The sequence below is a fragment of the Podarcis tiliguerta genome (assembly GCF_965153285.1).
Source record: "Podarcis tiliguerta genome assembly, chromosome: 18".
Lineage (NCBI taxonomy): Eukaryota > Metazoa > Chordata > Lepidosauria > Squamata > Lacertidae > Podarcis > Podarcis tiliguerta.
In genome coordinates, this window is record NC_139551.1 from 713170 (window position 1) to 725673 (window position 12504).

The 12504-nt window shown below is 56.0% G+C and overlaps 1 protein-coding gene across 2 annotated transcripts in view; it reads right to left on the bottom strand.

The window, feature by feature from the left end:
• Positions 1 to 12504, bottom strand: part of INSR (insulin receptor) — a 58140-nt gene that overhangs the window by 13172 nt on the left and 32464 nt on the right. For both annotated transcript variants that reach the window (XM_083421372.1, XM_083421373.1), the window contains exons 4-18: positions 12279 to 12427; positions 11151 to 11295; positions 9770 to 9984; positions 8503 to 8629; positions 7087 to 7325; positions 6825 to 6992; positions 5918 to 6122; positions 4409 to 4683; positions 3673 to 3812; positions 3247 to 3406; positions 2497 to 2596; positions 1694 to 1761; positions 1132 to 1361; positions 767 to 877; positions 515 to 674 (exon numbers count right to left, since the gene is read on the bottom strand). In XM_083421372.1, the coding sequence (XP_083277498.1) occupies positions 515 to 674; positions 767 to 877; positions 1132 to 1361; positions 1694 to 1761; positions 2497 to 2596; positions 3247 to 3406; positions 3673 to 3812; positions 4409 to 4683; positions 5918 to 6122; positions 6825 to 6992; positions 7087 to 7325; positions 8503 to 8629; positions 9770 to 9984; positions 11151 to 11295; positions 12279 to 12427 (2492 nt within the window). The remainder of the gene's footprint in view (positions 1 to 514; positions 675 to 766; positions 878 to 1131; positions 1362 to 1693; positions 1762 to 2496; positions 2597 to 3246; positions 3407 to 3672; positions 3813 to 4408; positions 4684 to 5917; positions 6123 to 6824; positions 6993 to 7086; positions 7326 to 8502; positions 8630 to 9769; positions 9985 to 11150; positions 11296 to 12278; positions 12428 to 12504) is intronic.

Here is a 12504-nt window from a genome sequence, read left to right on the forward strand (position 1 = left end):
AACAAAATGAACCACGGAAAGAGAAGAACCACCTTAATATTTTAAGGTTGTCTAAATGAATATTCTAAATTGTAAAATTGTGTGTTTATTTGTGGGGGTGTTGCTATTGGGTTGTTGTTTTTATTTTCATTAGGTATTTTGTGGTTTTAGAGCTTGATTTTATTCTGTGAACTGCCCTGAAACCACTGGGTATAGGGGGGTATGTAAACAAAACAAAACAGAAAAGTGTGTGTGTACACACACACACACACACACACACACACACACATCTATTAAAGGCCTTTGCAGTGGGGGCACCCGATTATGGAATAACTCCCCGATCCCCCAACCTCAATGTATTTCTTACGGGATATGGAGAGTTTGGTGAGTTTTACTGCTAGAAATGTCACTCAATGAGGACAGGCATCTTTCTGGCTCTTCCTTTGGCCGGTTCAGCTGCGCTGTTTAAACTAGGGGCTTGGAATGAATCCCTTTTGGGGTCACCCCCCGCCCCCCAGGAGGAAAGCCACCCCACCTCCGATCTTGACGGTGAAGTCTTCGGCCACCATGCAGTTCCTCGCAGCCAAGTCCCGGTGGACGAACTTCTTGGCGTTCAGGTAGGCCATGCCGTCGGCGATCTCGGCCGCCATCTGGATCATCTCCTGGAGGGTGGGCGGGGGGCGGCCGGGGTTGTTCTGGGGGAGCCGAGAGGAGGCGGCGTGAGCAAAAGGGGGGCCTGGCTTCTCTGCCTTGCCACCCCCCCAAAAAAACCACACCCGGCCGTTACCTCTGCATCCGGGCGCAAGGACCTCAGGTAGCTCTTCAGGTCTCCGTGAGCCATCAGCTCCATGACCACCAGGGTGGGCTGCCCTTTCGACACCACCCCTAAGAGGCGGACCTGGGGAGAAGGAGGGCGAGAGGGAAGGGCCCGTCAGCCAATGAAGAACCCTGGCCGCCTGTCCCCTCGGTGGCCAAAGGACCTGAAGGAATCGGTCCTCCCCGTTTGCAACTGCCCGGTAACTGCCTCCCACCGTGGTTCTCCAATGGGTTGGTTGAGCTGCGACCCCCCTGAGGAGCAGTCTTCTCAGCCCTCCCCTCCCACCACCCCTGTATCGCAGGGGGTTAGTCTGGATAACCCTCGGGACCCCTCACCACGTGGTGGCAGCTGAAGCCTTTCATGACGGAGGCCTCGTTGAGGAACTCGATGCGCTCCCGCAGGCTGGCCGACTCGTTCACCGTCTTGACGGCCACCCGCATCTCCGCCTCGCCCTTCACGATGTCCTTGGCGATGCCCTCGTAGACCATCCCAAAGGAGCCCTGGCCCAGCTCCTGCAGGAGGGAGATCTTCTCGCGGGGGACCTCCCACTCGTCAGGGATGTACACTGCAAGTCGGGGAAAGAGGGAAGCGGGTTGGGCTAGATGACCCTCAGGTCCCTTCAAGGCTTGGGTTCTCTAGGAGGGCAGAGGCCAGCCCAGGGGAGAATGGCACGGCTCTCAGCTCGGCGTCCCAGAGGATTCTCTCTAGCTCGGTTCTGGTCCGAGTCCGGAATGGCTGCATCCGCCTCTTTTAACGCCTGCGGCCAGAAGGGCAGCGGAGGCACCTCCAAGCTTCCGAAGGGAAGGAGGAGTATCTGTTTCTTCCCAGTGGATCGTGCCCTCCCTGAACCAAGGAAGAAGGAGAGGAAGGGCCCCGCCGCCTCGGCCTGCCACTCACCATCGTTGGCGCTGAGATACTCCGGGTTGGAGGAGGCGTAAAGCGGCCCCGTCGGTCCTTCCTTTTGCCTGGGGGGAAGCAAGCACAGGAGAGGCGCTCATCACCCATCGGGGATCCCCAAAACCAGAGCGGCAATGGCTGTGCGTGTGGGAGGGGCATGCATGGGCACAGAGGGGCCTGCGTAATCCGAAAGGACTCAAGCAATCGCCTAAAGGCACAAGGAGGTTTCTAGTTCTCAAGACGGCGCATGTGTGTGTTTTGTCGCACTTAAAGCTTTTGACGTGCTCAAGCAAAACCAGGGGATAAGGAAGGAAGGAAGGAAGGAAGGAAGGAAGGAAGGAAGGAAGGAAGGAAGGAAGGAAGAAAGAAAGAAAGAAAGAAAACCCAGGGCCAACAATCTCGTATTTCTTACAGGATTCTTAGCTTCATAATAAAGCCTTAAAAAGAAAAACCAGGTGAGGGCATGTGACCCCACACACCCAGCCTACAGAATGCTTATTATTATAAGACGACGACGACGAAGAAGAAGTTAATTGATACCTCGCCTTTTCCTCTACCAGGGACTCAAGGCTCTAACAGATAAAACAAGAACAGCTAAAACCCATTTTTTGGGGGGTGGGAAATGTTGCCCGATCCGTGAGGGGGAAGAAGGCGCTGCCCCACCAGCCGCAGTGGGGAAAGCTTTTCGCGGATCGGGAGGGGAAGGCAGTGTCCTTGGTTGCGGCCGCAAGCGCCTGCCAGCTCCCCCCCCTTCCCCGCCGGAGTCTATGGGGAGGGAATCTGCAAACGAGGGTCAGCCCCACCTTTTCTTGATGAAGATGTAGGCGCCTCCGATGACCCCCAGGAAGAAGATGGCGAAGATGATGGGGACGATGATGCTCACCAGGTTATTGTTGGGGGGAACTGCAGTGGGGGGGGGGAGAGAGGGGGGACCAGGTCAGGTTGGGTTAAAAAGGACTCACCTCCCCCATAAGCGTCTTGTGCCCCGCCCCTCTCTCTCACCCCCCCCACAAAAGGACACACAACCTCTCTCACATATACAAGAGGCTCCTCTGACAGCAACAAGCAAGTCCTGCTTTCATGGCATCCTGAGGAACTCTCTGCCACTAGAGATCCCGCAGCAAGTGCCTTTGTTCAAACTCCCAAATACCCACTGAAAACTCTCCCTCCATGGTCAATTCAGGGTTCATCTTTCCACCACAGCCGGTTGGTACCCGACTGCAGCTTTTCTATGTGGCTCTGTCGCTGCAAACTACTTTGATATATTTGATGTATTTATAAATGCTTTATCGATGTAAATAGCTAAAATCGGTATGTACGCACATGCCACAAACAAAGTATGAACGATGTGGTCCTCCATCTGCTTTTGGACTGCAACTCGCATCATCCCAGGACTGGCCAGGGATGATGGGAATCGTAATCCCAAAGCAGCCAAGTCTGGAAAGCCCTAATCTACAGTCGCATGACTTCCGCCTGCAAACTGTGGCCCCTGGGCGGGTGGTTGTGGGAGCCCAGCTCCTCCGTGCCCCCCTGCCCCCCCCCCAGGATCTTACAATAGTCATAGACGTAGAAGTAGATGGGCTCTGTCCAGGAGCCGTTCCCCGCCAGGGACGTGGCTCGCACCCGGACGCTGTAGTTTCCTGTCTGCAGCCCCGTCAGCTTGCAGCCCTGCTGAGCGGCAAACTTCAGGCGAGAGAGGCAGTAGCGCTGCTCCTGTGGGGAAACGGCATGCTCAGTGGGGGTCTCCCACCGCCCCCCACCCCACATCCTTCAGAGCAGTGGCTTGCAAGCCCGGGGTGGATCACAGCGCTGAGGGAGCGCCAGGAAGGGTTTCTGTAACCTATTGGGGGGAATGGCGCTTTCCGGATCACGCTGCAGAGCAACCGGCAATCGGGGAAGATTAAGAACGGCATATCGCATGCGCATCCTCTGGGGCGGAAAGCCAGAAAAGGGAGAGAGGGGAAGAAAGGGCTTCTCACCTCCGAATCTCCGAGGCGCCCGTAGTTCACCTCGTAAAGGATGATCAGTCCGTTGGGCTCCTTCGGCTCCTGCCAGCGCAGGTGGACCACGTTCTTGTCCAGCTCGTGGGTCACGGGCCCCACAATGTCGTCGGCTTTCGCTAGGAACACAACCAAGAGAAAAGGCTTGCTCAGTGTGATTGAGGACAACCGACGCGAGAGCCAGCAGGTAGGAGACCCGGGTTCAAAGCCCTGCTCCGTCATGAAGCTCAAACAGCCAAGCTGACTTCACAGCGTTGTTGGAAGGACAGAAATGGGGGAGAGAGAATCTCGTGCGCCAGCTTCTCAGAGGGAGAAATAATGGTGGTAATAATAATAATAATAATAATAATAATATTTGCACCCTGCCCATCCGGCTGGGTTTCCAGCATGTATATAAAAACACAATAAAACAAGAAATATTCAAAAGCTTCTCCATATGGAGATCCAGCGCAGTGTAGTGGTCAGAGTGTCAGACCTGGGAGAGACCAGGGTTCGAATCCCCACTCAGGACGCTGAGTGACCTCGGACGCCAGTCACTGCCTCTCAGCCTACCTCGCAGGATTGTTGAAAGGATAAATGGGGGGGGGGCGATCTGCGTGTGCCACCACTATGAGCCCCTCAAGACGGAAACGTGGCCATCAGTGAGGAAGACGAGGGCGCGATGCACACGCAGCGTAACCCGTAAAACCGGCCTGGCCAGGCGCCCCCTGCTCACCTTCCGGCATTGTCCTGGCGCTGACGTAGGCCTCGCTGCTGCATTCCTGGGGCACCTCGTGGTTGCAGGCCTGGATCTTGATGCGGTAGCCCGTGAAGTGCTGCAGGTTGGAGATGACGATGGACTCCTTGAAGACCACCTTGGAGAAGGGCTTGGGCTCCGGGGGGCTGGCGGGGGCTGCTGTGGAGCCGTTCCCAAAGGCCGGCAGCGTCGGGGACGGGGTGGTGCTGTTGGCCGGGGCGCCCAGGTCCCTCCTGCGCCGCGTCACCGACGGCCTGTGGACAAGGGGAAAGAGAGGTGTCTGTCGGAGCCCCGGTTCCGAAAGCGGTTGGCCGGGCAGCTCAGAAACAAACTGGAGCCTCCATGACAGTGTCTCCTCCATTCGGGATTCCCTTTGGGGCAGGAGGGGGCACTGGGGGAGAGGGGCTTTTCTTTGGCCCTTCCGGGGATCCCCCCACTTTTAAAAAAGAGTTCTCAGCTCCCTGAGCTCAGACTTTGCCCATTAATCTTGATTGGTTTTCCTTTCTTTCCTTACAATTTCCCCCCAAAGTTGACTTCCCACTCTCCGTCCTGGATGCGTCCCCCCCCCCCCCAGCTCAATATTACATATATTTGTTTTAGCTTTTTATTTATACTTTTCAAATGTATATGTCTTCATTCCTTTTACAATCAATTTAACATTTCAAAACTTGACTTCCTTCCCCCTCTCTCTGTGGTTCCTTAACTTTATTTTTAAAATATTCTTCTGCATATGCAAATTCCTTTCACTTGCTTAATTATCTGCTGCAAATACGCCACTCGATATCGCATCTTTATTTCCGATTCAAAATCGGCTCCTCACGTTTGGTCGAGGGATGTGCAACCCCTTTGGTTCTTTAAGGGTGCGTGGCCTCGTCTTGCAAACGCGTGGGCAGAAATAGGTTCACCGGCAGCCTCGGCTCAGGCTCTGGGTTTCAAAACGTTCCCAGGAAGGAAGGGGCTCCGGGAGCAAAGAGAGGCTGCAGGGCCTGGCTCCCTTTCCGGTGGGATTACTCATTAATCCTGGGGTTGTGAGCAGCACAAGCGCCCGGCTGGACTGTGCCCCCTTCCGCAGCAGGGCAGGGTTCACAGGCTCCGTCACGCACCCCACACCTTCCCCTGCCCAAAGATCCAAGGGCACAAACACCTTCCTTGGCACAGCAGGCCTGCCCAGCTTTGGGTTCAATACTGCCTGCGCAGACTGGCAGCAGTGGCTCTGCCAGGTTTCAGGCTCAGGGCTCTCAGGGAGAAGCCACTGGGGATTGAACCGTCTGCGTGCAAGACAGGGGCTCTAACCACTGAGCCGCAGCAGGTTAAGCGCGGTTATCATCCTCTTGGGTCTGACCTGACACTGGCCTACAGAGCCATTTAACCCAGCATTGCCTGCACTGGCCGGCAGCAGCGGCAGGCTCTTCTTCCACTTACATTTCCTGCTCCCACACCTGAGCCAGAAAGGGGTGGGTGGGTAAGGATCCGCGCTCGGCCTCTTACTTGGGGACAAAGACGATGTCGTGGAGGTAGTTCTCAAAGACCTTCCGGAAGGCAGACTCCTCCGTCTCCTTCATGATCTGCGACTCGGTCTTGGGGCAGGGGCAGCACTCCAGGCTGGGCTCCTCACTGTTGCTGTCGTTCGGCTTGTGGGGGGAGTCCTCCGACTCCAGCGGGGGGGACCACGTCCGAGAGGGGAGCTTCAAGCCTGCGGGGAGGGGGAGGTTGTGAGGCCAAGCCATGGAGACGGCGCCCCACAGCACCAGGCAGAGGTCACCCCCAATTCTGGACAGTCCCCCCACTCTGTCTGTCGCAGCGATGGAGAACCTTTTTCTTTAGATAGATATATTCCTTTTCTAACTCGTGATAAGCGACAACACTCAAGAAGAAACAGAAAAGAGAAGAGGGGGAAGGAGTTTTATCTGGGGGAAATTCCCCCACCCAAGGCCCACCCTGGGGGTCAGGAGCACCCGGCCTTGATTCAAGGAAACCCAAGCAGCGGGTCTTGCCTCAAGGAGGCACTTGCGGGGTCGGAAGCTCTCGAAGGCTCCTCCTTCCCCAGCAGTCTAAGGCACCATCGTCTTGTCTCGCGCTGCACCACACTTTTTTATTTTTCTTCTGGTCCTGGGAGACCAGCAAAGAGGGGAGCCGGTTGCAGCAGGAGGGGCAGACCCCTGTGACTTCACTTCTGCCTCTTGGCTTCCCTCCTCTTCAGCCTCAGCTTCTGCCTCTGTGCCTAGACTGCTCTCTGCCACCGACTCTCCCCGCTCATGGAGCCCTGTTCCCTCTCTGGTTTCCAACACCCCCTCTTCCCCGTCTTCTCCCTCACTGTCACCCCACCTCCACTCCCTGAGCTCTGGGGCACTAGGTGGGACCCAGGCGGGCGGGCAGGGCGGTGCCAGCGGCTCACCCTTCAGGCAGTAGTCCAGCTCGTAGAGCTCGCTGTCTTCGGGCTGCTTCTCCCAGGAGACCTTGTAGTGCGTGATGTTCCCGTTGGGGTCGGAGGGCGGCTTCCACTTCAGGAAGATCTGCGAGGAGCAGTTGGACACCGAGATGGGGTCCAGGGGGACGGTGGGCACTGCGGGGGGCGGAGAAGAGAGACAAAAGGTCACCCCAGGGCAATCCCCCCTCTCACCCCAGCCCCCCGCTTCCAACCGGGGACAGCCTCTCACCCGAGGCGTTGGTCTGGACGTAGATGATCTCGCTCTTGGCCCCGTAGGACTTGCGCTCGTCCGAGTGGGTGATCAGGGTCTTCACAAAGATGGCGTACTGCGTCCAGGGCTTGAGGCCGCGCAGAAGGTGGCCCGGCTTGGTGTCGCTGTTGCGGGGAGGCGGCTCGACGTCCATCACCGTCCAGCTGTTGGCACCGCAGACGTCCTGCCCGTCAAACTCCGTCACGTTCCGGAAGGGGCTGCGGGGGAAGAAAAGGCCGAAAGGAGGAAACGGCTTTTATTTCAGAAAGACACACCTGCAGAGGGAATTACGCTTTGGTGGAGAGATGTGAAAACGGCAAAAGGATGTGAAAGCCTGTTGCAGAAATGAATTAAGGTCACGGAAATTTTTAGAAACTGAGCCGGTTGGGCTGCGGCTGCTCTTCCCGCGTTCTCGCTTTTATTTCAAGTGCTGCCTCTACCAATCCTTCAACCCCAGCTACAGAAATGGCAGAATCGACAACTTTATTTTAGGGGGCAGCCCTCCAAACGCTGCATCACCCGAGACAAAGGAGGAATAGGAGGACACCTTATCCCAAGTTATTTTGCAGAGAAGCCTTTCAACTTAAATAATGCACGTTCTCAGCAATTCGCCGGGGATCTTGTGGTTCAAACGAAATCGCTCTGCGCCACTCCTTCAAATAATGCCCAGCCTTTTTAAAATCCTTCTTGGGCGACGATTGGGAAAATATACAGTCTCTTTCCTCAGTTGACTTTTAGGGTATAGAAGAGAGCGTGTTCACATTTAGTTTGGACTAAGGTAAAGGGACCCCTGACCGTTAGGTCCAGTCGTGGCTGACTCTGGGGTTGCGGTGCTCATCTCGCTTTACTGGCTGAGGGAGCCGGCGTACAGCTTCCGGGTCATGTGGCCAGCAGGACTAAGCCGCTTCTGGTGAACCAGAGCAGCGCACGGAAACGCCGTTTACCTTCCCGCCGGAGCGGTACCTTTTTATCTACTTGCACTTTGTGCTTTCGAACTGCTAGGTTGGCAGGAGCAGGGACTGAGCAACGGGAGCTCACCCCGTTGCAGGGATTCAAACCGCCGACCTTCTGATTGGCAAGTCCTAGGCTCTGTGGTTTAACCCACAGCGCCAGCCACGTCCCCTTTTATTCCTAGACTGGACCATCCTCTTCCTCTTCCCCGGCTGCAACAAAACATGTCTCTCCCGCATGGGTCTCTACAGCCACAGCAGGCGCTGTAACTCTCTCTGATCAAGCTGGATGTGTGTGTTATAGAATCCTGGAATTGAAGGGTTGGAAAGGACCCCCCCTCCAGGGCCGTTTAGTCCAACCCCCGGCAACGCAGGAATCCCAGAGAAGCCCTCTCTCCCCAAGACCCAAAGTGCAGAAAGGAGCTCCCCGCCCCACTTTACTCACGCTTCCCTGTACAGGAGCATGAAGCCCAGGAGGTCGCGGAAGTCCAGCGGCCAGTAAGGCTCCCACTTGACCATGATCTTGTCGCAGGTGGTTTTGATGTAGGAGAACTTGAGCACTTCGCTCTCGCCTGCAGGAAGGACGGAAAAGGCAGGTTGGAGACGGGAGGGCCTGGCCAAGGACCCACCGGGGGGCTCAGGTCATTCCTTTTGGTCGTGTCACTTTATGTTGTGAACCACCAACCACGTGGGAGGCCCTTAAGCGGAACCCCAGTCCAAGAGCACGCTCCCCGCCTCCCTCTCTTTCTCGCCTTCTCTCCCTTTCTCTCCTCTTCATCCCTCTCTCTCCTTCTTTCTCTTTCCCTGTCCTTTTCTTTCTCTTTCTTCCTCTCTCTCTCTTTCTCTCCTTTTCATTCTCTTTCTCCCCCCTCTTCCCCCCTCTCTCCCCTGGAGGCTGTCGGTGCCAAGGGAGGCCCCTGGGAGGAGAAGCTGCCCCGCGTTCTGCCAGCCTGGCAGGCGCTGCAAGAGGGAGGGAGCCGAGACTGAGCAAACATATAGATCGTACACAGAGAGGAGGCGCCGGCCAGGAGGGAAAGAGGAAGACAACCCGGAAGCGCTGCTCTGTGAGAGCAGAGGGAGGGTGTCGGGTGTGTACAGGGTTCGACCCCCCCCCTCCAAGTGGAGTAGGGCAGGCTTAATGGGGGTTTTATTATTAATATAACAAAGCTCAGGCCCAGGAGCTTGAAGAGCAGCCCTTCTGGTCTCAGGAAGCCAGCGGCGCATGGGGGCGGCCCACACCCCTGACCCACAGCACACTTGGGTCCTGCTTGGGGGTCTTTCCTCTGGCCTGATCCCGCCAATGCCGCCACCAGGCTCTTCTGAAATGCCCTTCTACAGAGCTCTTCTACCTCACTGCTGTCCACACTGACTGGCAGCAGCAGCTCTCCAGAGCCCAACTTGGAGATGCCCCTGCAGGGAGAACCTGGGACCCGCTACTTGGCCACTGAGACACGGCCCTTTCCTGCGAGTTACTCCAAAGGAGGCAAGACTCCAGCCCTCAAGGTTCTAGATGAAGAAGTGATTCAAGCAGGGCAATCGGAAGCTGCCTGCTACCTCTCCCTCTGAAGCATCTAGCTCCGTATCTCCTGCTCAGACTGGCAGCAGTCCTCCGGGGTTTCAGGCAGGAGCTGCTGGGAAAACTGCCACGATTCGAACCTGGGACCGTTGTGCGTGCAAAAGCGCAGCGCCCACCCCTCGGCCGCCCCGCTTACAAGAGGCCTGGTCGCCGTTGGTCTTGAGGGCGATGTCGTTCTTCTCCTGGCGCCCCTTGGCCCCCGAGATCTCCTCCATCTTGTCGATCTCAGACAGGCAGAGCTTGGGGTTGTAGTGGAAGAAGAGCTTCCCGCGGGCGATGGTGAGGTTGTGCTTGCTCCAGTCCCACAGCTGGCGCAGGTTCTGGTTGTCCAAGGCGTAGAAGGAATAGTTCCTGGCGGGGAAAGAGCAGGGTGAATACGCTGGGGGGGGGGGAGAGATGCCCCTTGGCCAAGGTGGGGAGCGGGCTCAGCAAGAACTCACTAGCTGCCAGGGAAGGGAACTCTTCCTTCAAAGAAAAAAAGATCCCCAATGAGGCACTGAAGGCCCCTGCCTTCCCACAGCCGCCTAAATCCCAAGCAATCTGAGACTTCTCCGCCTCGACTGCCTTTGCTCTGCCCTCTTCATCCCTCTCCCGGTTGCAGCAGGAGAGGCTTCTTCTCCAGCCGGACTCCTCTCTGCCTCTTTTTCCTTTAGAAATTTATTTATTCGGTTTTTCAGATTAAAACTTTACAGTCATATCTCCAACATACAACATAAAAACAAGATAGCTGCCCAGAGTGGCTGGGGAAACTCAGCCAGATGGGCAGGGTATAAATAGAATCATAGAATCATAGAGTTGGAAGAGACCACAAGGGTCATCGAGTCCAACCCCCTGCCAAGCAGGAAACACCATCAGAGCACTCCTGACATATGGTTGTCAAGCCTCTGCTTAAAGACCTCCAAAGAAGGAGACTCCACCACACTCCTTGGCAGCAAATTCCACAATAATAATAATAATAATTATTATTATTCCAAGGAATCTCTTGCACTCCCCCCTCTGTGGGTCCTATTGTTAATCATTTCCTCTTGCATCTTTTATGATAATCCAAATCTTTTACCTCTCTGCTGCGTCCAAAACTCACCCTTAAACTACAAGTGTTATTCCAATTCTACTAATGATTTTAACTGTTTACAATGGTCTTTCAGTTACAACAGTTTACTTTAAGGGTGGCTGGGGAAACCTGGTCAGACGGGCAGGGTAGAATTAGAATTATTCCCCATTCCTTATTTAAATTTTGGTCTTCCTGATTTCTGATTCTTCCGGTCATTTGGGGCACAAAGCTCTGAAGCTGAGCTGCAGCTTCTTGCCAAGGGTCTACTCTGAGTAGCGCTCACTTGGCGACGCCAGCGTTTGTTCCCTATCTGTTTTTGGGCATGTCCAACCCCCCTTTGCCTCCAGGGAGCTCAGGCTGGCGTGTGTGTCCCGTTCCCCCCCACCCATTTGATACCCACAACGCCCCTGAGAGGCCAGGGCGGAGCCGCACAACCCAGCGAGGATCGGAGCCCTGCCCCACTCACCCGGCTTCCAGGGCCTCCCCTCGGATCAGGTGGAGCTTCCGGAAGAAGGAGAGGGAGACCAGGGCGTAGGAGCGCCGGATCTTCAAGTAGCCGGTGATCTCCTCAATCAAGCCGAGGTTGGCCTCCAGCTCAGCTGCAATGTTGCCTGCAGGGAGGATGCAGAGGCGTGGGCTGAGCCAGCCTGGAAACCGGCCCTCCTGCTTCACAGGCTCACGGAACTGCGGGGTGGGAAGGGACCCCCAAAGGTCATCCAGCCCACCCCCCTTGGCAATGCAGGAATCTCCAATGAAGAATCCCTGGAGGACGCCCCCCCCCCCCAGCTCTGCTTCAAAACCTCCAAAGAAGGAGAATCCACTACCGACCAAAAGAGTCCACCGAAAATTCTCCAAGGGGCAGGAAGATTCAAGAAGCATTTGGGCGCATTCTAGTATCAAAATAATTCTTTTCCCCTTGGCAGAATATGGATAGACATCTTTTCGAAATGAGAGCACCCAAGCGATACGGAGGCCGATCCTAGTTCTGGGTTTCCCCCAAAGGGATTTCTTATCGGTAAAAAGCTTGGCGTGGTGCGAACACATTTTTAGTCGGAATCGCCTTTCTTGGAAGACATCGGTTCAGTTCCTCCAGAGCAACAGAAAACCAAGCTTGCTCCCACTTCCAAGGGGCAGCTTTCGAGATATTTGGAGAGGACTCTCGGTCTCCTCTTTCCCAGGCCAAACACCCCAAACTCTATCATTCCATATGAATGATCTAGTTGGGATTCCTGCATTGGGCCCCTTCTGGCGCACTATTCTACGATTCCAATTCTCTCCTCTGCGCACCTTCCACCTTGTCCATGACCTCCTCAGGCCTAGAACTGGACCAAGCCCTCGTCTCCGTTGCTCTGCCGGCTTTCCCACCTGGCCCTCTCCGCTCCCCAAATCGGCACAAGGCCCCCGGAAGAAGGCAATGCGGCCCTCCGCGGAAAAGGCTCCCCCTGAGCTGAAGCCGTGAGGTTCTGGACTTGAGAAGGAAGCCCTTGTGTCCCAGAGAGAAAGAGCAGAACCAGCTTCCAGGTGACCGGCTTGGCGTGGGGCAGAGAGAGAGGCCCCTCTGGCGCCCCCCACATCCCGCCCCCCAGGAACTCACTTCCTCCGCGGATGTTGATGGTCAGGCTGCCGTTGACGACGGTGCACCCCTGGAGCTCCTGGGCCGCCGTCACGGAGTCGATGGTCTTCTCCTTGACGGGCAACTCGCAGATTTTGGGGCACAGCCCCTCGCAGGGGGTGCAGAGCAGGCTGCAGAAAAGACACGGCGGGGAAAGGGAGATGCCTCTTGCGCTGCAAATGGGGCTTTTCTTGCCACCGCCAGAACC